Source organism: Hemitrygon akajei, chromosome 5 (assembly GCF_048418815.1).
Source record: "Hemitrygon akajei chromosome 5, sHemAka1.3, whole genome shotgun sequence".
NCBI classification, from domain to species: Eukaryota; Metazoa; Chordata; class Chondrichthyes; order Myliobatiformes; family Dasyatidae; genus Hemitrygon; species Hemitrygon akajei.
Genome location: NC_133128.1, coordinates 17992519 through 18020301, shown reverse-complemented (window position 1 = coordinate 18020301; position 27783 = coordinate 17992519). Strand labels below are relative to the sequence as shown.

The 27783-nt window shown below is 43.6% G+C and overlaps 1 protein-coding gene across 1 annotated transcript in view; it reads right to left on the bottom strand.

Annotated features, from left to right (window-relative positions):
* The window catches only part of dop1b (DOP1 leucine zipper like protein B), a 177828-nt gene that overhangs the window by 147719 nt on the left and 2326 nt on the right, over window positions 1–27783 (bottom strand). Inside the window, exon 2 of the mRNA XM_073044896.1 lies at window positions 5407–5570. Within this exon, the coding sequence (XP_072900997.1) occupies window positions 5407–5544 (138 nt within the window). The 5' untranslated portion in view covers window positions 5545–5570. The remainder of the gene's footprint in view (window positions 1–5406; window positions 5571–27783) is intronic.

Below are 27783 nucleotides of genomic sequence, written 5' to 3'. Positions count from 1 at the left end.
AAATCTTCCATTACTAGCCCTACCAGACACCCATCAGTTGCTGTGTTAAAAAACTTGCCTCATATAGTACTGTGCAAAAGTCTTGTGTATATATCTGTAGAGTGCCCAAGACTTTTGCACAGTACTGCAGTAACTTTATGTATTGCACTGTACTGCTGTCGCAAAAAAAAAACACATTTCATGACACGTGTTTGATGATAAACCTGATTTTGACATGGGTCTATGTTGTGGACTGAGAGTTGGAAGGGGGCAGGGAGAGAGGAATCACGGTTGGGAAAAGAGGAAGCAGAGGGGAGGGAGCGGGAAGCACCGGAGAGACAATCTATAGTGATCAATAAACCAATCGTTTGGAACCCAAATGCCCTTGCCTGGTGTCTCAGAGCTAGGTGTGTCTGCACCCATGCCACACAACACCCTGGCACTCTTTCTCTGCCACCTGTCCCACACCCCCCCCTCAGCACTCCATGGTTCCCATTCCAGACATTCTTTGCTCCTGCCAGGTTTACAAACTCACTCCATATTAACAAATACAGTACTCTGCAAAAGTCTTCGGTACCCTAGCTGTATATATGCACAGTACTGTACATCTCCTTCAAGCTTTCTCCATCACACCTTAGAGCTACACTCTCCAGTATTTGACATTACTACCATAGGAAATACATTCTGACCATCTACCCCGGGCCTCTCCTAATCCCAAACTCTGTCAGGTCTCCCTTCAGCTTCTGACTTGCCAGAAAGAAATCAGCCGAAGTTTGTCTAACCTCTCCTTCCAGTCAATACCCTCTAATCATTTACTTGATCAAATAATGCAGGGCAGGGACAACACCTGTGAAAAAAATGCATTTTCACTTTCCTCTTCCACCAGAATGGGACAAAATTATTGTGGATTGTAGGTCAAAAGCAGAAGCAAAGGAGAATTAATGAAATTTTGTGAGATTAATTGATAGTCTACATCTCCAGACAAGACTCTTTTGGTACAGAAACAATCCTGACAGCTACTCAACCACACAGAACAATACGGGCCCTTCAGCCCACAATGTTGCGCCAAGCTATATACCTTACTCCATGATTAATCCAACCCTGCCCTCCAACACAGCCCAATACTTTCCATTTTTTCTTACATCCATGTACTTATCTAGGAGTCCTTTAAATGCCCCTACTGTATCAGCCAATACTACCATCCTCATCAGCACATTCCACGCACCCACCACTCCCCATGAAAGAAAAAGACCTACCTCTGACATTTTCCCTAAACTTTCCCCCACTCACTTTAAACTGATGTCCTCTGGTAATGGCCACTGTAACCCTGGGGAGAAGACACTGGCTATTCACTCTCTGTCAAGTCAAGTTGAAGTTTAATTTTGTTGTCATGCATCCATAGAGCATGCAGAACAACGTTACTCTGGACAACACAGTACATATAACTCACACACAGAACACAAAATAATATTACCACTAATAGATTCACAAATAATGTGTATTTGTGACACAAGTTAGAAAACAAACAGTACAACACTACTGGCGCTTCGAGTGTGATGATATCTGGGTGGTGACAGGGAATTCAGTCGTCTCATGGCCTGTAGGAAGAAGCTGTTTCCCACCCTAACAGTTCTTGTCCTAATGCTACGGTACCTCCTGCCGGCTGGTAAGGGGGGTGGACAAGGAGATTGTTGGATGGATGGGAGGGATCATTGACAATACTAAGGGCCCTGAGTATACAGTGCTCCTGATAAATATTTCTGACGGCTGGAAGAGAGATCCCAATGATCTACTCAGCAGTCACCATAATCCTTTGTGGGGAGTTGCAGTTAGATGCCTTACAATTCCCATACCAGATGGCGATGCAGCTGGTCAAGACACTCTTGACGATGCTCCTGTAAAAGTTAATTTGAATGGAGGGCGGTCCGAGAAGCTTCACCTCAATCTCCTCAGGAAGTGGAGATTCTGCTGTGCTCTTCTGACGAAGGAGGGGGAAAGATGGACTGTTATGTTCACTCCCAGAAACGTGGTGCTCCTAACTCTCGCCACAGATTAGCCGTTTACCTGCAGTGAGGAGTGGGCATCCTGCACCTTCCTATGGTCCACAATCACCTCTTTGGTCTTGTCCACATTGAGACTCAAGTTGTTGTGCTTGCACCATTCTGCCAGCCGCTCTACCTCCTTTCTGAAGGCCATCCTTCTGTTGTTGTTGATGAGACCAACCACTGTTGTGTCATCACAGAACTTGCTGATTTGGTTTGAACAGGTTCTAGAAGTCCAGTCATGCATCAATAGCGTGAACAGCAGCAGGCTGAGCTTGCAACCCCGGGGGCAAGGAAGGGTGTGGGAGGTGATGGAGCATAATGGAGCTAAAGATGTTTCTGCCAACACGGACCGACTCTGGCAATATTATGCACCTTTATCGAGTCTGTTCTTATTCTCCTGCACTCCAAAGACAAAAGCCCTAACTCACTCAACCTTTCCTCATAAGACACGCTCTCTAATCCAGGCAGCATCCTGGTCAACGTCCTCTGCGCCTTCTGAAAAGCTTCCACATCTCTCCTGTGTAATGAGGTGACCAGAACTGAACACAATACTCCAAGTGTGATGTAACCAGAATTTTATAAAGGTACAACATTAACTCACGCTCTTGACTGACTGACACAGCGAGCAAACCACACGCCTTCTTAAGCACCCTGTCAACTTGCATAACAACTGAGAGGTCCATGGACTTGGACTTCAAGATCCTGATGTTCCTCCACACTGCGAAGAAACCTGCTGATAACCTTGTTCTCTGCCTTCAAATTCCATCTTCCAAAGTATATCACTCCGCACTTTTCAGAATTGAACTCCATCTGTCATTTCTCCTCTGAGCTCGCAGTGTCAAATATCCTTTATAACCTTCAACAACCTTCTACACCATCCACAGCACCACCAACCTTTGTCATCTGCAAACTTGCTAACCCACCTTTCCACTTTCCCATCCAGGTCATTTATAGAACTAAGAGTCGAGTGGTCCCAGAGCATATCCCTCTGGAACACCACCAGTCACCGACTTCTAGACAGAATACACTCCATTTACTATCACCCCCTTGCCTTCAGTTCTGAATCAACACAGCCAAGTTTACATAGATCCCATGCCTCATAGCTTTCTGGAACCCCGTTAAACACCTTACACCATGTTGCTACCATCAGGAAGAAGGTATATATACACTTACTACAATTCACAGTCTTATTTTCCCATTATTTATTATTGCATTGTACTACTACCGCAAAGACAACCAATTTCACAACATATGCTGGTGGCATTAAACTTGATTCTGATCAACTGCTCTGCCTTCATCAACTGGTGTTGTCACCTCCTTGAAACACTCAATCAGGCTCATGAGGCACAACCTGCCCTTCAAAAAACCATGCTGACTATTCCTAATAAGATTATGCTTCTCCAAATGCTCATAACTCCTATCCCTAAGAATCTTCTCCATTAGTTTGCCCACCACTGACATGAATATGATTGGTCAAGTCCAATCCAATTAATTATCACACAGTCTTTGCCTAACCAAAGTGATGGAAGATGCAATTAATAGTGCTATTATAACAATTATTTGACTAATGCTTAGTCTGAGTTTTACCAGAGCAACTTCTCTTCTGATATGCACCAATGAGTTGAGTTCCAGATGCGTTGAAGGAGCAAATACCCTTGATTCCCAGGAAGCAATTGACCGAGTGTGACATCAAGGAGCCCAGCTCAAAGAGAAGTCATTGGGCACCATGAAGAATGCTTTCTAATGGGTGTAGGTACTAGAGATCAGTCATTCCACGAGAGTGCCCAAAGCCCGAATATCTTCAGTTCGAGGCCTGGTGTTCAAGATTCCTTCAGCAGCAAGTCTGGAGTTGGAGGCCTGCTGTACAGTTATCTACAGCCCTGTGGTTGATGCTGAGAATTGTGGAGTCAGGATTGAATCAGAAGCCCAGAAGTCAAGGCCTGGGTCTATGAATCTCTGTGAGTCCTTTGGGGTGGTCAAAGGCCCAAGACTAAATGCAAGGTGAGGTCCCTCTTGGGTTTAGAGGGCTGTGTATGTGGATGGGTGGGAGGGAAAACTGGGGTTTGCTTTTGCTGTTGTTGTTTTATTGCTTGTTGTGTTCTGTGGGCATGTTGTGTCAGCACCAGAACGTGAGGTGACACTTGCCAGCTGTCCCTAGCACACCAGTTTGGTTGTTAATGCAAATGACACAATTCACTGTATGCTTCAATGTACACGTGATAAATGAACTTGAATCTTGAATCTACTTCAGTGGCTGCCCTTCCATTACCAGATCAGAAGTGGGGATATTTGCAAATGAGTGCATAATACTTATTCCATTTGCAACGTTTCAGCAAGTCCTCATCTGCATGCACCAATACCCAGACAGCTCCGGGCCTGGTAATGAAGGAAAGGCCATTACCGAATGGCAAGGACCGATTACTATGGCTGTAGAATGCTCAGAACTATCTCCACAGGAATGGAAATGGGGTAATCTGTCTGGAATTATTACACAAACATCAGGCATTACCCATAGAAATTTAAGGCCATTATATCTTGACAGTAAGTTCTGCCAGTCTAAATTCAGTGGCCACTAAATTTAGGTACCTCCTATATGTTCATGGTCTTCTGCTGCTATAGTCTAGCCACTTCAAGGTTCGATGTGTTTTTGTGTGTACAGAGACACTCTTCTGCACACCACTGTTGTAATATGTGGTTATTTGAGATACTGTTACCTTCCTGTCAACTTGAACCAGTCTGTCCATTCTCCTCTGACCTCTCTCATTAATCAGGTGTTTGCAGTCACAGAGCTGCTGCCCCTTGGAACTTTTCTGTCTTTCCACACTCTTCTCTGTAAAATCTAGAGACTGTTCTGTGCGAAAATCCCAGCCTATCAGCAGTTTCTGAGTCACTCAAACTATCCCAGCTGGCACCAATCATTCCACAGTCAGAGTCACTTAAGTCACATTCTGTTGTTTGGTCTGAACAACAACTGAATCATTTGACCACATCCACATGCTTTTAAGCATCGAGTTGCTGTCACGTGATTGGCTTATTAGATACTTCCATTAACAGGTACACCTAACACCGAGTGTACACAGTCAACTTCACTCAAAGGATCACAAACACTAGAGAAAAGGCCACACACACTTACAGGATTAGATTTAAGGAGCACTTCAATCTAAATCAAACACTGAAAACCTCTGAGTTCCTCCCTTCTGTGGGCCTAGATACTGCTGTTGAATTTTGAAACACTCCTAAGAAGGGATACGTACATACCCTCAACCAGTTATAACTGTACTTACCACAAAATTACCACAGTAATATTAAATTTGTATCAATAGTACTGAATGGAAAAGCCGACAAAAAGTAGGCCCTTTCATATAAAGACATCAAAGCTCACCTTGATAAGCTTTCCCAGTGACGAGATAAGATCTGCCCATTCACTGGATGACTCAAAATTCTTCAAAGCTTTGTCGATGGTAGCAGAATAACTTCTGTATCTGTAATCATTGATCAAGTTCAGCTCTTCCTGATCCATCTCCTTCTCATTGTAGCTCACTTAATCTTGGGCACAAGAGACAACAGCAGGTCAGTTTAATGATATGACTATCAGGTGATGCACATAAATATTAAACAGACATTTCAAGGTTAGCTCCAGATATCTCGGTTACTCCCTAGGAAAACAATGAGGTATAAAACTGCATTTACTTCCACAGATTTTCGACAGCTGTTTCCGGGTTTAATTAACATGGGTGCATCACTGTTAAACCATAGACTGGTTTAATTTTCAACAGACCTGATAAACAGTCTGCTTATTCCTCTCCATTCATTTGGTGGTGGTGGGGGGGTCCCAACCATTTTTATGCCATGAAGCCTTACCATTAACTGAAGGGTCCATGAACCCCAAGTTGGGAAACCCTGCTGCCTGACCTGCTCAGACCCTCCAGCATTTTGTGCGTTTCCAGCATCTACAGAATCTTGTGTTAATTTTCAACAAGTTGGTTTTATGCCATCCTGCACCGCGAGTTGATTCAAAAATCAACCTGTTGAAAATTAAACCGTTCTCTCTGGGCTGTTGCCATGAGTTCACTAGATATTGAATTACTCTGCCTGGTATCAGATGTAGCAAAGGCCCTGGCAACATGCAGACTTTGGGTGTTCCTCAATTTTCACAGGAGGATTCAAATAAATACCGACATCGGTCAGAGGAATTGGAAGTTAACACATAGTGAAACAAAATACACCACTTGTTAACCAAATGAATTTCAAACTTGAACCGAACAGCAAAAGGAAAACAAGAGGGTTTATGAAGCCTCTATATTAGCTCAGGGAGGCACCATAGCGTAGTGGTTAGCACAACACTTTACACCAGCGATCCAGGTTCAATTCCCACACGCTGCCCGTAAGGAGTTTGTACATTCTCCCTGTGACCACATGGGTTTCCTCTGGGTGCTCCAGTTTCCTCCCACAGTCCAAAGACGTACCAGTTGATAGGTTAATTAGGTATTATAAGTGCACCAGTGCTGCAAAGGGTCACAGGCACATTTATTATCAAAGTATGTACGCAGTATACAACACGGAGATCTGTCTTCTCCAGACAGCCACGAAACCAAGAAAACAATGGATGCCGTTCAAAGAAAAACATCATCCCCCCCCCCCCCCCAACGCCGGGACACACACAAAAAAAACCACACAAACTGCAACAGGAAGGTCAACACCCAACCCCCCCACGCAAAAAATGTGCAAACAGCAACAAGAACATCAAACCCCAAACCTCCCCCTCATGGGAAAAAAAACTTAACAATTCACACAAACGGCAACAAAAAAGAAAGGGCAAAAATGCAGAGTATAAAAACTAAGCTGGAAAAAGTCTAACTTGAACTCAGCCCGCCTATCAATGCAGAACTGTGGTAACATTGAGGGAGGGAGAGAGATCACTCAAATTCAGAGGCCTTCCCTCAGGAGGAGCAAGCGAGAGATTAGGTGGGTTTCCTCCAGGTGCTCTGATTTCCTGCCACAATCCAAAGATGTACCAGTTGGTAGTCTAATTAGTCAAGGATTAAATCAGGGTTGGCATGGCTTGACGGGAAAGAATGGCCTATTCCGCGCCGTATCTATATAAATAAATAAATAAAACTTTACCTCGCGGCTCTTGAACGCAATCCTTGCTCTACTTTCATCTGGACTGAAAGATAAATAGGAGACAGCCAGAAAAAAAGAGATGAGGGAAAGGGGAGGTGCAAGTATGAAGGGGCGGTGCAAGAACTGACAGGTGATAGGTAGGTTCAGTTGAGTGTAGGTGATAGGCAGGTGGAGGATATCCTGGAGGAATGAGATGCTGTTTGTGTAGTTTGTGTTCAGGTTCACCCTTGCAGACTGAGGACAGAGTGTGGGAGTGGGGAGGGGAATTAAAATCAACGGAGAGTAAAGATGTCAGGGACAGAACAATTGGAAGTCAACACAGTGAAAGGGAAAACACATCAATTATTAAACAGATGGAGTTCCGAATTTTAACTGTACACTCTGTTGTAGTTTTGTTATTTTTTCCTTCTCGTTCGAAGGCAGTGAGTCACATGGATCTGCAATTCCAAAGTAACTCTTCATAAACAAGCTTTAACCATTTTAGTAGAATTAGACTGCCATTTGGCCCCTCAAACCTGTCCCACATTCGACAGGACTGCGACTCATCTATGGACAATTCCATTTCCGTGTCAGTTCCCCATAGCCCTCAATCTTTCAAACGTTCATCTATTTTCACCTTAAATATATCTAGTGACCTAGTCTCCACCATCCTGGGGAACAGAAGATTCACCACCCTCAGAATTTTCTACACACCTCAGTTTTAAATGACCAGCCCCTTCGAGTCACACTTCATAGAAAAGTACAGCACAGAAGCAGGCCCTTCAGCCCATTTAGTCTGTGCCGAACCATTTAAACAGCCCACACCTGATATGCCGTTATGTCCCCTCATTCATGACTCTCTCACGAGTAGAAACAACTCAGCCCTTTCAAGCCCTCCTAGGATCTTGTATGTTCAATAGTTCCATTTACTATCGGAGAATATATACAACATACAACCTAAAATTCTTACTCTCCACAGACATCCACAAAACAGAAGAAACCCCCAAAGAATAAATGAGAGAAGAATGTTAGAACCCCAAAGCCTCCCCCTAAATCCCTTACTCTTCTGAGCTCCAAAGAGTACAAAGCCATGTTGTCTGGCCTCTCTTGATCGGACAATCTTCTCACCCAGAGAAATTAGCCAGAGTCAATGACATCTGTTGATGTTTCATGGAGGGGTCTTAAATACGCTGGCAAACACATCACATGAGACCTGGAGCTCCTCGGCATTGAGCTGCTCTCAATAGAGAACGCACCAAGGACGTTACCAGGGCTGGGCTGCTTAAGCAATACAACAAAGCTTGAAAGACTGAAATTTTAATTTATGCTGAAGTGTAGGAGGTTGAAGAGTGAGTTTATAGAATTAGATAAACTTGTGAGGGGCATAATAAGGAGGATAGCCACTAACATTTTCCCTCCAGAATAGGGGAAACTATAACTGGGGGGGGGGGGGGGGAGACGCACACAAAATGCTGGAGGGACTCCTCAAGTCAAGCAGCATGTATGGAAGAGAATACACTGTTGTCGTTTCAAGCCAAGACCCTTTATCAGGACTGGAAAGGAAGGGGGCAGGAGCTAAAATAAGGTGAAGGAAGGAGGAGGCCAGTGATAGGTGAGGGGGAAGGTGAGTGGGTGGGGAAGTTGGGTGGGTGAGTGAGGGGGAGAGGGGATGAAGTAGGAAACTGGGAGGTAATAGATGGAAGAGGTAAGGAGCTGAAGAAGAAGAAATCTAATAGGAGAGGACAGTAGACCATGGGTGAAAGAGAAGGTGGAGGCGCACCAGAGGAAGATAATGGGCAGGTGAAGGGAAGAGAAAGGATGATAAGGTAATCAGAAAAGGAAATGGAAAAAGAGAGACGAGAGAGGGGAAGAAATCACCAAAAGTTGGAGAAATTGATGTTGATGCCATCAGGTTGGAGGCTACCATATGAGGTGTTGCTCTGTCAGCCTCAGTTTGGCCTCATCATGGCAGTAGAGGAGGCCATGGAGAGATATGTCAGAATGGGAACAGGAAGTCGTATTGAAGTGATAGATCCTGCTTTCTGTGGCGGACAGAGCCAAAAAACTGGAGAGTGTAGGTTTAAGGTAAATGGAGAGGAAATTTAATGGGGACACAAGGGACAACTCTTACCACTCAGAGGATGATGGGAAAATGGATCGATCTGCAAGAGGAAGTGGTACAGGAGGCACAATCAACATCTAGAAGGTGTTTATACAGATAAATGGGTGGACAGGTTTAGATTCCAAAAGGAGTTCCCAACCTTTTTTATGCCATGGACCAATATCATTAAGCAAGGAGTTCATGGACTCCAAGTTGGGAACTTCTGATTAAGAAGAATATGGGCCAAACGCAATAAAAAGGAACTAGCTCACAAAGGCACCTGGTAGGAATGGATGTTGGGCCAAAAAGGCCTGATTTAACGTGATGTAACTATGAATTTATGTATCCAATGTGTAAATATGGCTGAGTCCTAAACATATCGTATCTACTGGGACTAAGCATTCCATTAACAGTAGCTTTTCATGTCACATGCAACCAGCTGTCGTCATCAATACACCCAGGGCTACACAATCACCTTTGATAGACAGGAAATAAAAATGTCCTTGCCACCACCTTAACTCTGTTAATGTGGAATGCTGCAAGTCTGGTCCACAGATTTACTGGCAGACAGCGGGGCCTCTGTTGTAGCGAGGGTCAGACCTCAAGCCACAGCGTTGCCTGTTTACAACCATCCGGGAGAGATACGGCAGTGTCGATGCACTCCGCCGGAGGTGGTGAGGCATGACGTTTAAGCTGGAGTAAGTGCTGCCCCCAGTGGTCACTTGGCAGAGTGCAAGCTGCAGACTGCTGCAACAGTCACGGTCTCAGGGTCTTGGACTGTATTTTTGTTTTGTGTGACTGTATTTTACTGCTGTGCTATATGTGCCTAGTGCTGTGTGTGACTGTTAGTACTATGTTTTGCCCCCTTGCCCTGGAGTAACGCTGTTTCATTTGGCTAAACTCATAGGTATTCATGTATGGTTGAATGACACTTAAATTTGAACTTTTTAAGGTCATTTACCACAAACATCAAGTGAAGCAGCCTCTACAATGCAACACCATTAATTACTACCAGTAAAGTCCACATTACTAAATGACTGCTTTTACAAGTACAAAGAGTTCTGCAATTTCAACTTTATAAATACACATTGAGTCAACAGATCCTTATGGTCTGTATCAGATGCAATAATGGTTTATGCTAGTACAGTTAATTTAATCTTAAAAAAAAAATTGCCCTATGGTTTGGTATATTACAACCAGAACAATTTGCACAATATTGAGGAACACGAGTCTGTGTTCAGGACAAGACGAAAAACTCAGATATAAAATGAACAAAAGATCAATTTGAAAGCCGTGGAGATCTCTTGGAATCCTAGATGCCTAAATTCTTACTCACAGATACTTCAATTGATCCCACCACTATGATTTTTTTTAAATTGGAAAATCATTGTTCGGAGGTCTAGAAGCCTGGAAGCCCCCTACCCATATGTGGGTGGGTGGGAGGGAGGAAAAGGGTTTGTTTTGTTGCTTGTCGTGTTCTGTGTTGTCTGACCGAGCATTACGGGCACACTATGTTGGCACCAGAATGTGTGATGGCAGTTGTGGGCTGCCCCCAGACCATCCTTGGGTATCTTGGTTGTTAACACAAATGTGGCATTTCATGGTATGTTTTGATGTACACCTGATAAATAAATTAATCAGAATCTGAATTTCCAATTTCCTTTGTGTCCCCATTACATTTAAAAAAACAAGCTGATCAGATTCTTGAAAAATCCTAACTAGAGTCCTGGAGACGGGCAACAAGCTTTCTGATTTAGTAACAAGGTTAAAAATGGTAAAAACACTGCAGTTCCAAGACTATTCTCTGGGTAAGTTAACCTATCCAACAAGGTAAATTACTTTGAAATGTTTTTCTCTGTTTTATCTAACTCAAATGAACTCACCTCCACCCATTAATTCAACAGTAACTCAGTAATAAATAACCTATCTGTTCAATAATTATCAATGATCCACCAGAATTCCCTACACCTAACTTTCTGATCCGGATAACCTCACTTACCACAACCCAACCTGCAGGCTCACTTTCAAAGACTTTTTGCAACTCAAGTTTTTTTTTAATTTGCATGATTTGTCTTTTGTTAATTGGATTGTCAATCTGCTCATGTATGACTTTTTCACAGATTCTATTGTATTTCATTATTTTACTGCAAACACCTGCAAGAAAAAAAATACTATTTCATTTATTTGGGCATACAGCGCAGAGTAAACCCTTATAGCCCTTTGAGCCACACCACTCCCAGCAACCCCAATAAACCCCATTAACACTAACCTAATCAGAGGACAATTTACAATGTCCAATTAATATGTCTCTGGACTAGGGGGAGAAAACCCACGCATACTTACTTTAATAATAAATTTTACTTGGACTCTGACTTTTTGACCATCTTATCCTGCTTTTAAACAGGTGCTTCTGTTTATCATCAGGGTGAGCTGGCTGAGAAAAAATGGCATAAATGCACTTCAGGTGACCTCTGAACTTAGTGCTACTGGAGGAGAAGCAGGAAGGACAGAAACCAGCCATACGCCATCCTGACACTTCAATCGTAATGCAGCCCGCCTTGTTGGCGAGTTTACAGTCAAGAAAAGGAGAAGGCTTGGCTGTGGTCATCCAGCCCCTTCCAGATCTTCAATAGGGCTGAGCAAATCACGGCCAATGGCTTGGGCTGCCATTGCTCGCGGAAACAAGTTACCACACAAGAGCAGGAGTAAAGGGGAAAAGGGAGAAAACAATTTTCAACCCAAATAAACAGGAGGGAGCGAAGCTGATTGAATGGCTCCAATGGGGGGTTCAGCATAGATCTGATGAGCTGAATTGCCTCGCATCCACAAAACAATTTAGTTATAAAAGTAAGAAAAGCTGAAAATTCTACCATCTACAAACCCCATTTCCAGAAAAGTTGGGATATTTTCCAAAATGCAATAAAAACAAAAATCTGTGATATGTTAATTCACGTGAACCTTTAATTAACTGACAAAAGTACAAAGAAAGATATTGAAAGATTTTCAATAGTTTTATTCACCAACTTAATTGTATTTTGTAAATATACACAAATTTAGAATTTGATGGCTGCAACACACTCAACAAAAGTTGGGACAGAGGCATGTTTACCATTGTGTTACATCACCTTTCCTTTTAATAACACTTTTTAATCATTTTGGAACTGAGGATACTAATTGTAGTAGATTTGCAATTGGAAATTTTATCCATCCTTGCTTGATGTAAGACTTCAGCTGCTCAACAGTCCATGGTCTCCATTGTCTGATTCTCTTCATGATGCGCCATACATTTTCAATAGGAGATAGATCTGGACTGGCAACAGGCCAGTCAAGCACACGCACTCTGTGTCTACAAAGCCACGCTGTTGTAGCCCGTGCAGAATGTGGTCTGGCATTGTCCTGCTGAAATAAGCATGGACGTCCCGGGAAGAGACGTATGGCAACATATGTCTCTCTAAAATCCTAATATATGCCTGAGAGTCAATGGTACCTTCACATACATGCAACCCACTCATGCCGTGGACACTGATGCACCCCCATACCATCACAGATGCTGGCTTTTGCACCTTTCGCTGATAACAATCAGGATGGTCGTTTTCATCTTTGGCACAGAGAACTCGACGCCCGTTTTTTCTGAAAACTAGCTGAAATGTGGACTCATCTGACCACAGCACATGGTTCCACAGTCTTTCGGTCCATCTGAGATGAGCTCGGGCCCAGAGAACTCACCGGCGTTTCTGCATAGAGTTGATATATGGCTTCCTCCTTGCGTAATACAGTTTCAAGTTGCATTTCTGGATGCAGCGACGGACTGTGTTAAGTGACAATGGTTTTCCGAAGTACTCCCGAGCCCAGGTGGCTATAATTGTCACAGTAGCTTGACGGTTTCTTAGGCAGAGCCACCTGAGGGCTCGAAGATCACGCACATTCAACAGCGGTTTCCGACCTTGCCCTTTACGCACTGAGATGTCTCTGAATTCTCTGAATCTTTTCACAATATTATGTACTGTAGATGTTGAAAGACCTAAATTCTCTGCAATCTTGCGTTGGGAAAAGTTCCTTTTGAACTGACTAACAATTCTCTCACGAATTTTGGCACAAAGGGGTGAGCCACGACCCATCCTTGCATGCAAAGACTGAGCCTTTGATGGACGCTACTTTTATACCCAGTCATGATACCTCACCTGCTACCAATTAGCCTGCTTAATGTGGAGTCTTCCAAACCGGTGTTACTTGAATATTCTGTGCACTTTTCAATCTTATTCTAACTGTCCCAACTTTTGTTGAGTGTGTTGCAGCCATCAAATTCTAAATTTGTGTATATTTACAAAATACAATTAAGTTGGTCAGTAAAACTATTGAAAATCTTTTCTTTGTACTTTTGTCAGTTAAATAAAGGTTCATGTGAATTAACATATCACAGATTTTTGTTTTTATTGCATTTTGGAAAATATCCCAACTTTTCTGGAAATGGGGTTTGTATTTCTCTGCATGTTCAACTTCAGAAAATCAGCAGCACATGGTAATTAAACGATTCTCTCATCTGATAAGGTGGACCCGACCGGCAGTCTGGTCACTGTGGTCTCGCACCTTACTGTTTACCTGCACTGCACTTTCTCTGTAGCTGTTAGACTTTATTGTGCATTGTTATTGTTTTACCTTGTTCTAGCTCAATGCAATAATTTGATCTGCATGAACAGTGGGCAAGATCTCAGAACAGGTGACAATAAGCTTTATATCATTAGCTCCTCATTCACGCTCCCTACTGTGGTGCACAAAATCACAATTTAATATTCATTGGGGCACAGTAATACCAGGAAGGTTTGGAATAAAATATACAGAGACCCGTTAAATTCCTCCAGCAGTTTGATTTTCACTCCCCCCCGGATTTCAACATCTGCAAGTCACTTGTGTCTCCATACACAGAGCAGTTCTCTGTGTCAGCTTCATAGGTGTATTAGAGGTAAGGAACAGAAGCCTATCGACAGTCACAGACCATACTCAGCACCCAAACAAAGACAATTATTGGCATTTCTTCTTAAATTAAAATTACAAAACTAGTTTTCGCAATCTGTTTTGCTCATACACACAGCTCGCCACTTGCAGATCTTTCCATATTTCACTTTAACATTGAAGGCGGCCATTTTGTCCCAGTTCACAGAGCTGGGGGCAGGGGGGGTACTGCACAAGACTGAAATAAGCTGCAGAGAGTCGTCAACTCAGTCAGCTCCATCATGGGCACGGGCCTCCCCAGCATCCTGGATGTCTTCAGAGAGAGGCGTCTCAAAAAGGCAGTGTCCATCATTAAGAACCCCCATCACCCAGGACCTGCCCTCTCCTCATTACAACCATCGGAGAGGAGGTACAGGAACCTGAAGGCACACACTCAGTGATTCAGGAATAGCTTCTTCCCATCTGTTATCAGATTTCTGAATGATTACTACCTCATTACTTTTTTAAATTTAACTTTTTAATATATCTATATATAAATACAGCAGTACACTGTAATATACAATGAGAACCGAATTACTGAGTGTGTGTGTGTGTGTGTGTGTGACTTCTTACTGTAATTCAGTTTTTATTTTTGTATATTGCAATGTACTGTACAACAGAACAACAAATTTCACAACATAGTTAATCTTAATTCTGATAATTCCCAAAACATGCTAAATGTCATGGAATCCACTTCCCTCAGATTCCCATCAATTCCCCTTCGATGTAACCATTCATCTGTCCAGACGTCTCATAATACAGAAGTGTCACGTTGCTTTTCAGCAACTATAACGCACTTCGAGCAAAGACTTAAGAGAGCAGTGGGTTAGCAAGAGATGAGGTGTTTATATGATCATAATCAAATATGAGGCACAGAGGATCAAATGCTTATAATAAGTAATTAATTTCTTAAATTAAAACTAATTAATCAGCGGGTTGCTTGCTATTGAACGCCACCCCACTTTCCACCTTTATCTTTGTCGCCCCCTTAGAAACTCCCGCCACCCCCCCCCCCCCCCGGAGGACCAACGATGCCCATTTTGGGAACCACTGAGGACCTAGATGCAACCGCTCGCAATTTACAGCAGTTAATTGATTACCATCCTCAGGATGGTGGGGGGTGGGGGGTGGGGGGAGAACGAATATCAGAATACCCAGAGAATGCCCGTGCAATCACAGGCAGAAGGTCCAGACTCCACACTGACAGCATCACAGACCTGTTCGGATCCGGGTTGCTGGAACTGAGCCTGCAGCTTGATTACACGCCCCACTGTGCCTCGCTTTCATAATCGGCGATGCAGTGTACAACGCAAGAGCCAGTAACAATTGTAAAATGGCACACTGTAAAAGACAAATAATTTCACCCAGATTCTGACAGAACATAGAACAGTACGACACAGTACTGTGGCCCTTTGACCACCACGGCGTCAGACAGGACCCGTCCCTCACAAAACCGGAGCGCCTGGAGAAAACGTACGTGTTCAAGAGGAAAACATACAAACTCCTTCTCGCTGCTGCCTGTAAGGAGTTCATACGTTCTCCCCGGGACTGCAAGGGCTTCGTCCAGATGCTCCGGTTTCCTCCCACTGTCCAAAGACGGACCTGTCAGTAGGTTAATTGGTCATTGTAAATTGTCCCGCGATTAGGTTAGGGTTAAATCGGGGGGGGTTGCTGGGCAGCGCAGCTCGAAGGGCCACAAGGGCCTACTCCACGCTGTATCTCAATGAAATTCCATGACCAAGCCCAAAAAGTCCTCACTACTTGTTCCAGCAACCAGGTCATCTTCACCCACTGGTTTCTGAGTCATTTGGTGTATATCAGCAAATAAACTATTAAAGTCACAAGACAGATCACATTGACTGTTCACTTCCCTCCAGATGTGCTGCCTTGTCTTCCCAGTTCCACCAGCATTTTGTGTGAGTATGTGTGGTGCTCAAAGTTTCCAGAACCCCGTGTCTCAGGATTAGCAGGGTGCCTTGCTCATAAAACAAAGAAGCCGCTTCAAAGACCAAGCTCTCCCAGGTTCAAAGTTCAAAGTAAATTTACTATCAAAGTGTGTATGCCGTCAGATACCCCCCTGAGATTCACTTTCTTGCAGGCACTCACAGTAGAACACAGAAACACAACAGAATCAATGAAAAACCACCCATAAACACTAGCAAACAACCAATGTGCAAAAGATGACAATCAGTGCAAACACAAAAAAAAATAATACTGAGAATACGATTTGTAGAGTCCTAGTTTGTGGAATGAGTTCAGTGATGAGGTGAGTTAAGTCGTCCATGCTGGTTCAGGAGCCTGATGGTTGAAGGGAAGTAACTGTTCCTGAACCTGGTGGTGCAGGGACCCAAGGCTCCTATACTTCCTTCCCAATGGCAGCAGCCAGAAGAGAACATTGCCTGGATGGTGGGGGACCTCGAGGTCACCAATTGTCCAATTCCGCTCTGATTCTTGGAAAGGTGTTGACAACTGGTAATGCAAAAATGTCACTATTTCCTTGCCCTCAGCACAGTAAATCCACAAACAAAGCCTGCAGTATTGAAACAGAGTGAAGTTGCCTGACTCTTGTACGTCCAGATAACTTCTAAGAATATATTAAGACGTCCTTATCAATGTATATGTTTATGCAGCTGCTGTAATGTAAACAAGTCAGAGGAAGCCGTTTCAGAAACAATCTTAAGGATACAAATGGGATTTAGGATGTGGAGAAGCAACCGAGCCAAATACGCATGCAAAGATGGGCTCCATTGTGGCCACATTTTGTTCACAGCACGTTTTGTATCCAGAGTCAGACAGCTTGGAAAAGGGCCCTTCGATCCAACTCATCCGTGCTGGCCAAGATTCCCAGCACCATCATTCACCTCCAGTGGACTTGTTCATGGACTTTCAGAAGGCTCCAAACATTAGACAGCAAGGAGTAAAAATAAGTAATACCAGCTGCATTTAAATCATTGCACAGAGAGCAAAATAAAGACAAGGATATCAAAAGACCCTGCCAGCTGAGTAAGCCAGTCAGCGGTCCACAGAAGGTAACTGGAGCGTCGAGGGAGGGGAGGGGAAGGCACATTGCATTAACACTCCTGCCTCATGGCTCCAGGACCCAGGTTCACCCCCGACTTCTGGTGTTGTCCATGTGAAGTTTACATCTTCGCCTTGTGACCACAAGGGATTCACTCACGTCCTGATTGATAGGTTAACGGGCGATTGAACATTGAACCTCAGTAGGTGGGTGGCGGGTGAATGAGAAGGGATTTGACAGAGCATACGTTATTGGGAAGTCATGGGGGTTGGGGAATGGGATTAAAGAAATTGTTGATAGCCAGCAGAAACCAAATGGGTTTCCTTCTGTGTCATGAGAAACACAATTGCTTCATTGGAACATAATATTCAGAACAGAGAAGCTTCACCTCTGGGACGATAGAAACTTTCATTATATTAACTTTATATTACAAGTTTCCCACATTGAGGACTCCTCACAATATTTATTTAGAGATACAGCACGGTAACAGGCTCTTCTGTCCCAAGGAATCTGAGCCTGCACCACTCAATTACACCCATGTGACCAATTAAACCACTAACCTGCTCTACTCTTTCTACACCCACAACAGTGCGGCTAGGCACAGCTCAAACAGCATCTATAAATTTGCTGACGACCCAATTATTGTTGGCAGAATTTTCAGATGGTGACCAGAGGGCATACAGGAGCAAGATATACCAGCTGGTTGAGTGGTGTCACAGCAACAACCTTGCACTCGACATCAGTAAGACCAAAGAGCTGATTGTGGACTTCAGAAAGTGCAAGAGAAGAGAACACACACCAGTCCTCAAAGAGGGATCGGAAGTGGAGAGAGTGAGTAGCTTCAAGTTCCTGGGCATCAATATCTCTGAGGATCTATCCTGGGCCCAACATATCAATGCAGCTACAAAGAAGGCGCAACAGCGGCTGAGTTTGAGGGGGCATGGTGTGTCACCTAAAGCACTCACAAATTTCTACAGTTGACCCAATAACAGCATTCTAACCGGCTGTATCACCATCTGGTATGGGGGGGGGGGGGGGGCTACTGCACAGGATCAAAGTAAGCTGCAGAAAGTTGTAAAATTAGTCAGCTCCATCATGGGCCCTAGCATCCATAGTATGCAGGATATCTTCAAGCAGCGATGACTCAAAAAGGTGGCTCCATCAATAAGAACCCCCATCACCTAGGACATGACATCTTCTCACTGCTACTATCAGGAAGGAGGTACAAAAGCCTGAAGGCACACATACAACGATTCAGGAACAGCTTCTTCCCCATTCCCACTGGATTGCTAAACACTGAAGCCGTACACAGTAGCTCACCGCTTCTTTCCTTCGAGCAACACAAACCGCCAGTCCTAACAAAGAGTCTCGGCCCAAAACATCCACTGGACTCTCTTCCGTAGATGCTGCCTGGCCTGCTGAGCTCCTCCAGCATTTTGTGTGTGTTGCTCAGATTTCCAGCATCTGCAGGTCTTCTCTTGTTTGTACTTCTTTTATTTCTATTTTTTGCACTAATTTAACTATTTAATATACATATTATATGTCTCTCTCTCTCTCTCTGCCTTTCTCTCTTTCTGGCTCTCTCACTCTCTCCCCCCCCCCCCCCCCCCCGTGCCTATCTCCCCCTCTCTCTACTTCCGTGTGTGTGCACACACTCATTCGGATCTTTGGAATGTGGGAGGAAACCAGAGCACCCAGAGGAAACCCACACACAGTAACAGAGAGAACAGGCAAGCTCCTTTCTGGTAGCAAAGAGAACTAAACCCTGATCGGCGATCACTGTGTTTCACAGAAACCACTACACTGCTGAGCCACATCTACTTGCTCCAGCCACTTCTCGGCTTTTTGAAGAACAGAAAGCACCTTTACAGGACTTAGTCGTCTCATTTACATACACCCAAACTAAGCACGGTGTTCTTACAAGCTGAGCAGATACCTTTACAAACAGGTTTTGCAAATTTGGATGGGCAAATATTCAGGTGTGCCTCTGCAGTGAATTACTGAGATCGCAATCCATTTCCGTAACTAATACTAAAGCTTCGAGGAAAATGCCTACGTGTAAAAGCATGTCTGAAGCTGAAGAGAAACCACTGCTTACTAATGACTGGCGTTCTTAAACTATAAAACACGTTTACAGTAGAGGGCCATGGACCCAATGAACCATCTCCATTTTACTTTCCATAGACAACAGCAACCTAATGAGTGTTTACAGAATTTTCCATTTTCATTTCAAATATCCAGGATCCACAGGCTTTTAAAAAAATCATTTACCGAGTAAACATCGTTTTTAGTAAAGGTTCCCAGGTACATTCTCAATAAGAAACCGGATTTAAAAAATCCAAATAAAAATGGACAAAATTGTCAAGTAACACTACCTCAGACAATAGGGAGTATTCCATTACTGCAAACTACATTTAGAATAAATGCAAAAAGCTCCAACTGATTAAAGTACAATTCTTTACATATATCAATTTATTCTTGCATGCATTTATTGTCCATATTTAAATCAGGACATTAGTTGAAGTTGGAAGATTTATTTTTGTTAATTATGCACTGTAAAGTTAGATTCAGCATTTACCGAGAGGCAACCTTGCCATGTCACAGAAAGAATTTCTGTTCACAAATGGGGAATATCATGTTATTACTTCCATCTGCAGATTTCGATCACCAGTAAGTCCACCTACTCTGATTTAGAGAGATATGGGCATGACTTACTGGCGCCAGAAATGCGGAGACACTTGCAGGCTGTCCCTAGCACACCCTCATGTGATTTGATTTAATGCAAACGACGCATTTCAGGGTTTGTTTTGATGTATGTGCAACAAATACAGCTAATCTTCTCAATTTCAAATCTCAATGTCCTTCACTTGGCTTTCCATTATGGAACTTGCAGTGACCCCAGGAGAGGAATACAGTGTGGACCTGTCAACGTGCTTAACTGTTGGTGTCCGGTACCATCTCAATAAATCCCTATCCCATGCGGAGGAAAGGAAATCTACAATGATGGGAGAGAATATTGGCACGTCTACACTATACAGAACTTATACAGTACTGTGTAAAAGTCAAAGGTGCATATATATAGCTAGGCTGCCTGAGACTTTTGCTATTTCTCAATGTGGAGCGGAAAGCATGTTTGTCGGATTCAGATTTAATATCACCGGCATATGTTGTGAAGTTTGTTAACTTTGCAACAGCATAACAATGCAAAACATGATAACATAATACATATAAAACTGTAAATTACAGTAAATATATTAGTTAAATTAAATAAGCAGTGCAAAAACAGATATAAAAAGTAGTGAGGTAGTGTCCGTGGGTTCAACGTCCATTCAGAAATCGGATGGCAGAGGGGACGAAGCTGCTCCTGAATCGCTGAGTGTGTGCCTTCAGGCTCCTGTACCTCCTTCCTCATGGTAACAACGAGAAGAGGGCATGCCCTGGGTGGCGGGGGTACTTAACGATGGATGCTGTCTTTCTGAGGCACCGCTCCTTGAAGATGTCCTGGCTAGTACCCATCATTGAGCTGACTAATTTAAGTAAGCTGCAGAGAGTTCTTCAATCCTGTGCACTACCCCATCCCCCCCATACCAGGCGATGATGCAGCCAGTCAGAATGTTCTCCACAATGCATCTGTAGAAATTTGAGAGCTCTTGATGACATACCAAATCTCCTCAAACTCTTAAGGAAATATAGCCACCATCTTGCTTTCTTTATAGCTACATCGATATGTTGGGACCAGGTTAGGACCTCAGAGATATTAACACCCAGGAACCTGAAATTACTTACTCTCTCCACTACCAATCCCTCTATGAGGATTGGTTTATCTTCCCTCATCTTACTCTTTCTAAAGTCCACAAGCAGCACTTTAGTCCTACTGACACTGAGTACAAGGTTGTTGCTGTAACACCACTCAACTAACTGGTATATCTTACTCTTCTATGCATTCTTGTCACCAAATGAGATAAGAGCAAAGTATGTTGAGAATGGCAAAGGTAGGGTGCCATGGGAGGAGTGTGGGAGAGGTGATAGAGGAGGAGCGCCAGGGCTGGTGGGTGGCATGAGTGCAGACACAACCAGCCCTGAGACACCAGGCAAGATCATTTGATTCCAAACAATTGGTTTATTGATCATTACAGAAAGTCTCTCTGGTGTTTCTCACTTCCTCCCTTCTCCTTTCCACTTTCTCCAACCATTATTCCCCTCTCCCTTCCCACTCTCAGTCCACAATAGGGAGACCCGTATCAGAATCAGGTTTATCACTCACATGTCATGAAATTTATCTTTTTTGCAGCAGTACAGTGCAATACATAAATTTTCTACAGTACTCTGCAAAAGTCTTAAAGACACCTTTGTTACATGTGCCCAAGACTTTTGCACAGTACTGTATGTAATCCACCAGCTAGTTTCATATCTAGCCAAAAGAGACAATTGTTATCCTTTCCTCTTCATCAGCTCTTCATCTGTCAGTTCTTGGTCACAGGATGCCAAAACCTCTTCAACATCATCTTCGTCAACTTCCACAAACCCTTAGCCAAACTCACTATATCCTTACTTCGTTCACCACAATCGAAACGCTTCATCATGTCTAGTTTTACGCTAAGTATAACACCCTTATGTGTTCTTTTAGGCTTTTCCCTTAAACAATGCCAGCCAGAATGCAGTTCCAGGGGAGGAGGCGGGCTGCTTGGCACACGCTGCCTTTTTTCGTAACAGTGAAAACACCTTCTGTTAGCGAAAACAGGTAACTAATGTAGGTCTTTCGTAACAGCGAGGTGTCGTAAAGCGAGCGTTTGAAAAGCAGGGACCACCCACATTAGTTTATTTTTTTATTTATTGAGATACAGCACAGAGCCTCCTGTACTGTAAAGCATTGTGCTAACCACAACACTACCGTGCCATGGTGCAAAAATAATCCCCTTGCCTGGGTAAGTGTAAGTTTACCAACACTCGACCACTGGACGTGGAGAGGACGTTTCCAATAGTGGGAGAATCTAGGACGAGAGGGCACAGCCTGAGAACACAAGGATATCCTTTTCGAACAGAGACGAGGAGGAAATTCTTCAGCCAGAGGGAGTGGTGAATCTGTGGAATTCATTGTCACAGGCGGCTGTGGAGGCCGAGTCACCGGGTCTGCTTGATGCAAAGGTTGTTAAAGATTGCAGCAGCTACTCGAGCAAACCAACTTCGCTGCTGGAGACCAAGCACACAGAATTATCCTGTATGACGTGCCTTCTGATACAATCCAACAGTAAAGTTCAAAGTCAAAGAAATGTAAACAATTAGCAAACAAACAACCATTAAGGACCTCCATCACCCTGGTCCTACCTTGTTCTCACTGCTGCCATCAGGAAGGAGGTACAGAAGCCTGAAGGCACACACTCAACGATTCAGGACCAGCTTCTTCTGCTCTGCCATCCAACTCCTGAAAGGACACTGAGCCCATGAACATCACCTCACTACTCCTTTTGTTTCTATTTGTGCACTATTTATTTAACTTACCTATTTAATATATATACTTAGAGTAATTCACACTCTCTATTACTATGTAGTGTGATGCTGCTGCAGAGACAACACATTTCACGACATATGCCAGTGACATTAAACCTGACTCTGATGTGATAAAACTATTGAAACTAAAACTAGAGACATTAGATGTAATTAAGCACTCATACGACATCATACCCGCTGTCTCTAATTCTAACAAAGCACAAATACATAACTAAGCTCTTCACTGTTACCACGCCCCTCCCATGTGACCAACTACCATAATAAATGGGGTTGAGTGGGATCTGGGATCAGCCATGATGGAATGGCACAGCAGACTCGATGGGCTGAATGGACTAATTCTGCTCCCTTGTCTTATGGTCTTAAAACAAAAAGGATAGTAGAGTTTTGACGTACTACAGCACTGAAACAGAGAGTCTTCAGCTCACTCAAACCTGCTGACCAAAATGCCCATCAAAGCTAGCCCAATTGCCCCCTGCCTGGCCCATACCGCTTTAAACTTAGATAGCATGAGCTGCAGATGCTGAAACAAATTAGAATAAGGATTTCCCTTTCATGCCTGTTTATTCTCTCCTTCTTGGATTGAAAATTGAGCAAGTCCCAAGAAATCACAGATATAATGCAATTACAATCTTGTTAAATTAAGAATGAAATAAAACAAACTGCAATTCAGAAACTCAAGTCTTTTATTCATAACAAAGAACATGCAACACATACATTATACTGCAAAGAGTGTTGAAAATTGAATAAAGAAATAATTTCAGGGTTATATTTTTGCACCACAAAGTCAATGCAGCTTTGTTCTAAACTGATATTTGAGCAAAATTTGCTGCCTCCTGAGTAAAGAGTCCTAGATAGAGAGGACAGGAGAAGACGTTTTCTATAGAGGGGAGTCTAGGACCAGAGGGCACAGCCTCAGAGTAGAAGGACGTCCCTTCAGAACAGAGGCAAGGAGGAATTTCTTTTGCCAGAGGGTGGTGAATCTGTGGAATTCATTGTCACAGACGGCTTGGGAGCCATGTCTTCGGGTGTAATTAAAGTGGAGGTTAGTAGGTTTTTGAACATTAAAAGTTTTGGACAGAAGAATGGGGTTGAGAGGGATAATAAATCAGCCATGATGGAATGACAGAGTGGATCAATGGGCCAATTGGTCTAATTCTGCTCCTATGTCTTATGGTTTTGGTTCAAAACCATCCTCACGAAAAGTGTCGGCCCAAAACGTCAACAGTTTACTCTTTTCCATGGATGTTGCCTGGCCTGCTGAGTTCCTCCAGTATTCTGTGAGTGTTGTGGAGTGGTCCGACTTCGGCAAGAACAGGCTTGGGTAAGCCCAAGCACAGGCTCAGAGTAAGTTTTGTTCCGTTAGTACATGGCTAGTGTGCTGAGAGTGGGCAGGGAAGAGGCGAGCTGTAGTGATGGGTGATTTGTTGGTTAGGAGAACCGAAAGGAAGTTCTGTGGACAAAAACAAGGTTCCCAGACAGCTTGTTGCCTCTGGGGTGCCAGGGTCAAGGACATCTCGGATAAATTCCACACCATTCTTAAGCGGGAGGGTGAACACCCAGAGTTTGTGGTCCATGCCAGTACCAATGACGTGGGTAGGATGGGTGATGAGGTCCTCAAAGTGAGGTCAGTGAGTTAAGTGCCAAGTTAAAGGACAGGACCGCCAGGGCTGTGACCTCAGAGTTGCTACCTGTGCCGTGTACTCATGAGGCCAGAAACAGGAAGATCATACAGTTTAACATGTGGCTAAGGAGTTGGTGCAGTAAGGAGAGCTTCAGATATTTGGATCATTGAGCTCTCTTGCAGGGAAGGTGGGACCTGTGCAGAGGGAATGTTTGCACCTGAACTAGAGGGGGACTAATATATTTTTTATATTCAGCAATACAGTGCAAAGTAGCCACACTGCCCCAGAAACCCCACAACCCCAATTAACGTTAAACTAATCACAGACAAATTATAACGACCTATTAACCTACCTGGTATGTCTTTGGACTGCATGATGAAACCGGAGCACCAGGGGAAAACACAGGCATTCCACACAGAGGCAATACAGAGACTGGAATTAACTCCAATCTCCGAAATGCCGTGAGCTGTAAAAGTGTCACACTAACCACTACGCTACCGTGGCGACACACTATCCTAGCAGGAAGGTTTCGTAGAGCTGCATTGCGATGGGGGAGGGGTGGTGGATGTAAACTGGAGTTATAGGGGTTAAGAAGCAGAGTGCCAGAACAGATAGTGGAGGAAGATATTGTTAAGCCTACATACAAGGTCAGGAATCAAAAGGTTGAGCATGGTGGAACTAATGTTCTAACCTGCATATACTTCAAGGCAAGGAGAACTGTCGGAAAGACAGATGAGCTCAGGACATGGATCAGCACTTGGGATTATGATACTGTTGCCAGTCATGAGACTTGGAGCAGGACTGGCAGCTCAAGGGGTTCCGTTGTTTTAGGCGTGATAGAGCAGGGTACATTAAAGGGAGAAGGGTGCCATTGCTAGTCAAGGAAAATATCACGGCAGTGCTCAGTCAGGACAGACTGTAGATGTCATCTAGTGGTGATGCATGGGTAGAAACGAGGAATAAGAAAGGTATGACCACATTAACGGGATTATATTTTTGACCACCAAACAGTTCACGGGATTTAGAGGAGCAAATTTGTAGAGAGATCACAGACTGCTGCAAGAAACACAAGATTGTGCTGCTAGAGCAACACACACAAAATGCTGGAGGAACACAGCAGGCCAGACAGCATATATGATAAAAAGTACAGTCAAAGTTTCGAGACGAAATGTCGACTGCTTACTCTTTTCCTAGATGCTGCCTGACCTGCTGAGTTCCTCTAGCATTTTGTGTGTGTTCCTCAGATTTCCAGCATCTGCCGATTTTCTCTTGTGCTACTAGATGATTGTAACTTCCTACATATAAACTGGGACTCCCATACTGTAAAAGGGCTGGATGGGAAAGAGTTTGTCAAATGTGTTCAGCAAAGTTTCCTTCACCAGTACATGGAAGTCCCAATGAGGCAGACTTGATCTCCTATTGGGGAATGAAACAGGGCAGGTGATAGAAGTTTGTGTGGGGGAACTATTTGCATTTAGTGATCACAATGCCATTAGTTTCAAAGTAATTACGGAAATGAACAGATCTGGTCCTTGGGTTGAGATTCCAAATTGGAGAAAGGCCAATTTTGATGGTATCAGAAAGGATCTGGCAAGTGTGGATTGGAGCAGGTTGATTTCTGGCAAAAGTGTACTTGGTAAACGGGAGGCTTTCAAAACTGAACTTTTGAGAGTACAAAGTTTTACTGTTCCTGTCAGAATAAAAGGCAGGATAACAGGTTTAGGGAATCTTGTTTTTTGAGTGATGTTGAATCCTACTTAAGAAATAGGAGGAGGTGCATAGCAGCTGTTGGCAGGCAGGAACAAAGGGGGCACTTGAGGAATAAGAGAAATGTAAGAGAACACTTAAGGAGGAAATCAGGACGGCTAAAAGAAGACATGAGGTTGCTCCAGCAGACAAGGCAATGCACCAGCGAGGTTTACAGATGACAGGGGAGGAGGCGTTTGTTGCCTTGGGACAAATTAAGGTTGATAAATCCCCAGGGCTTGACAAGTTGTTCCCTCAGACCCTCAGGGAAGTTAGTGCAGAAATTGTAGGGGCCCTAACGGAGATATTTAAGACATCTTTAGAAAAGGGTGAGGTGCTGAAAGATTGGAGGACAGCTAATGTTGTCCTGCTGTCAAGAAAGGCTCTAAGAATAAGCCAGGAAATTATAGGCCAGTGAGTCTGACATCAGTAGCAGGAAAGTTATTGGAAGGCATTCTAAGGGAACATATATACAAGTATCTGGATAGACAGGGGCTGATTAGTGACAGTCAGCATGGGTTTGTACGTGGCAGGTCATGTCTAACCAATCTTATAGACTTTTTCAAATAAGTTACCAGGACAGTTGATGAAGTCAAAGTAGTGGATGTTGTGACATGGACTTTGGCAAGGTCCCACGTGAGAGATTGGTCGAGAAGGTTCACTCGGGATCGGTGCTGGGTCTGTTGTTGTTTGCCATCGATACCAACAATCTGGATGATAACGTGGTAAACTGGATTAGCCGATTTGCAGATAACACCAAGACTGGGGGTGTAGTGGACAGCAAGGAGGACCATCAAAGCTCATAACAAGATCTGGATCACAAGTAAAACTGGGCTGAAATTCGGGTGGAATTTAATGCAGACAAGTGTGAGGTGTTGCACTTTGGGAGGGCCAACCATGGTGTGCAGTAAGGTACTGAAGAGAGTGGTAGAACAGAGGAATCTGGGAATATGGATTTAAAATTCTTTAAAAGTGGCGTCACAGGTAGACAGGGCCATAAAGAAAGTTTTCAGCACAGTGGCCTTCTTAAATCAAAGTATGAGTACAGGAGTTGGGAGGTTAGGTGTAAGATGCTGATAAGGCCTAATTTGGAGTACTGTGTGCAGTTTTGGTCACCTACCTACAGGAAAGACGTAAATAAGATTGAAAGAGTGCAAAAGAAATTTACAAGGATGTTGCTGGGACTTGAGGATCTAAGTGTGAAGATTTGAATAGGTTAGGACTTCATTCCCTAGAACACAGAAGACTGAGGGGAGATTTGATAGAAGTATACAAAATTATGAGGGTCAATGATAGGGCCAATACAAGCAGGCTTTTTCCACTGAGGTTGGGAGGGACTAGAACTAGAGGTCATGGGTTAAGGATGAAAGTGAAATGTTTAAAGGGAACATGAGGGGTAACTTCTCCACTCAGATAGTGTTGAGAGTGTGGAGGAAGACAGATTTAATAGGAACCCACGGAGCAACTGTTTCACCTAGAGGCAGTAATTAATAGTTCATGACTGTCAGAAAATAGACTGCAAAATTAGTTTTGCAAGCCATCCATATAGATCATTTCAACACATCATCATTGTGTGCTATGTCGTAGGATGTGGGTGATCACTGTTTAATTAACTGTGATAGTTCTGGGCAAACTTTTCTATGGAAGTGGTTTACCATTGCCTTCTGCTAA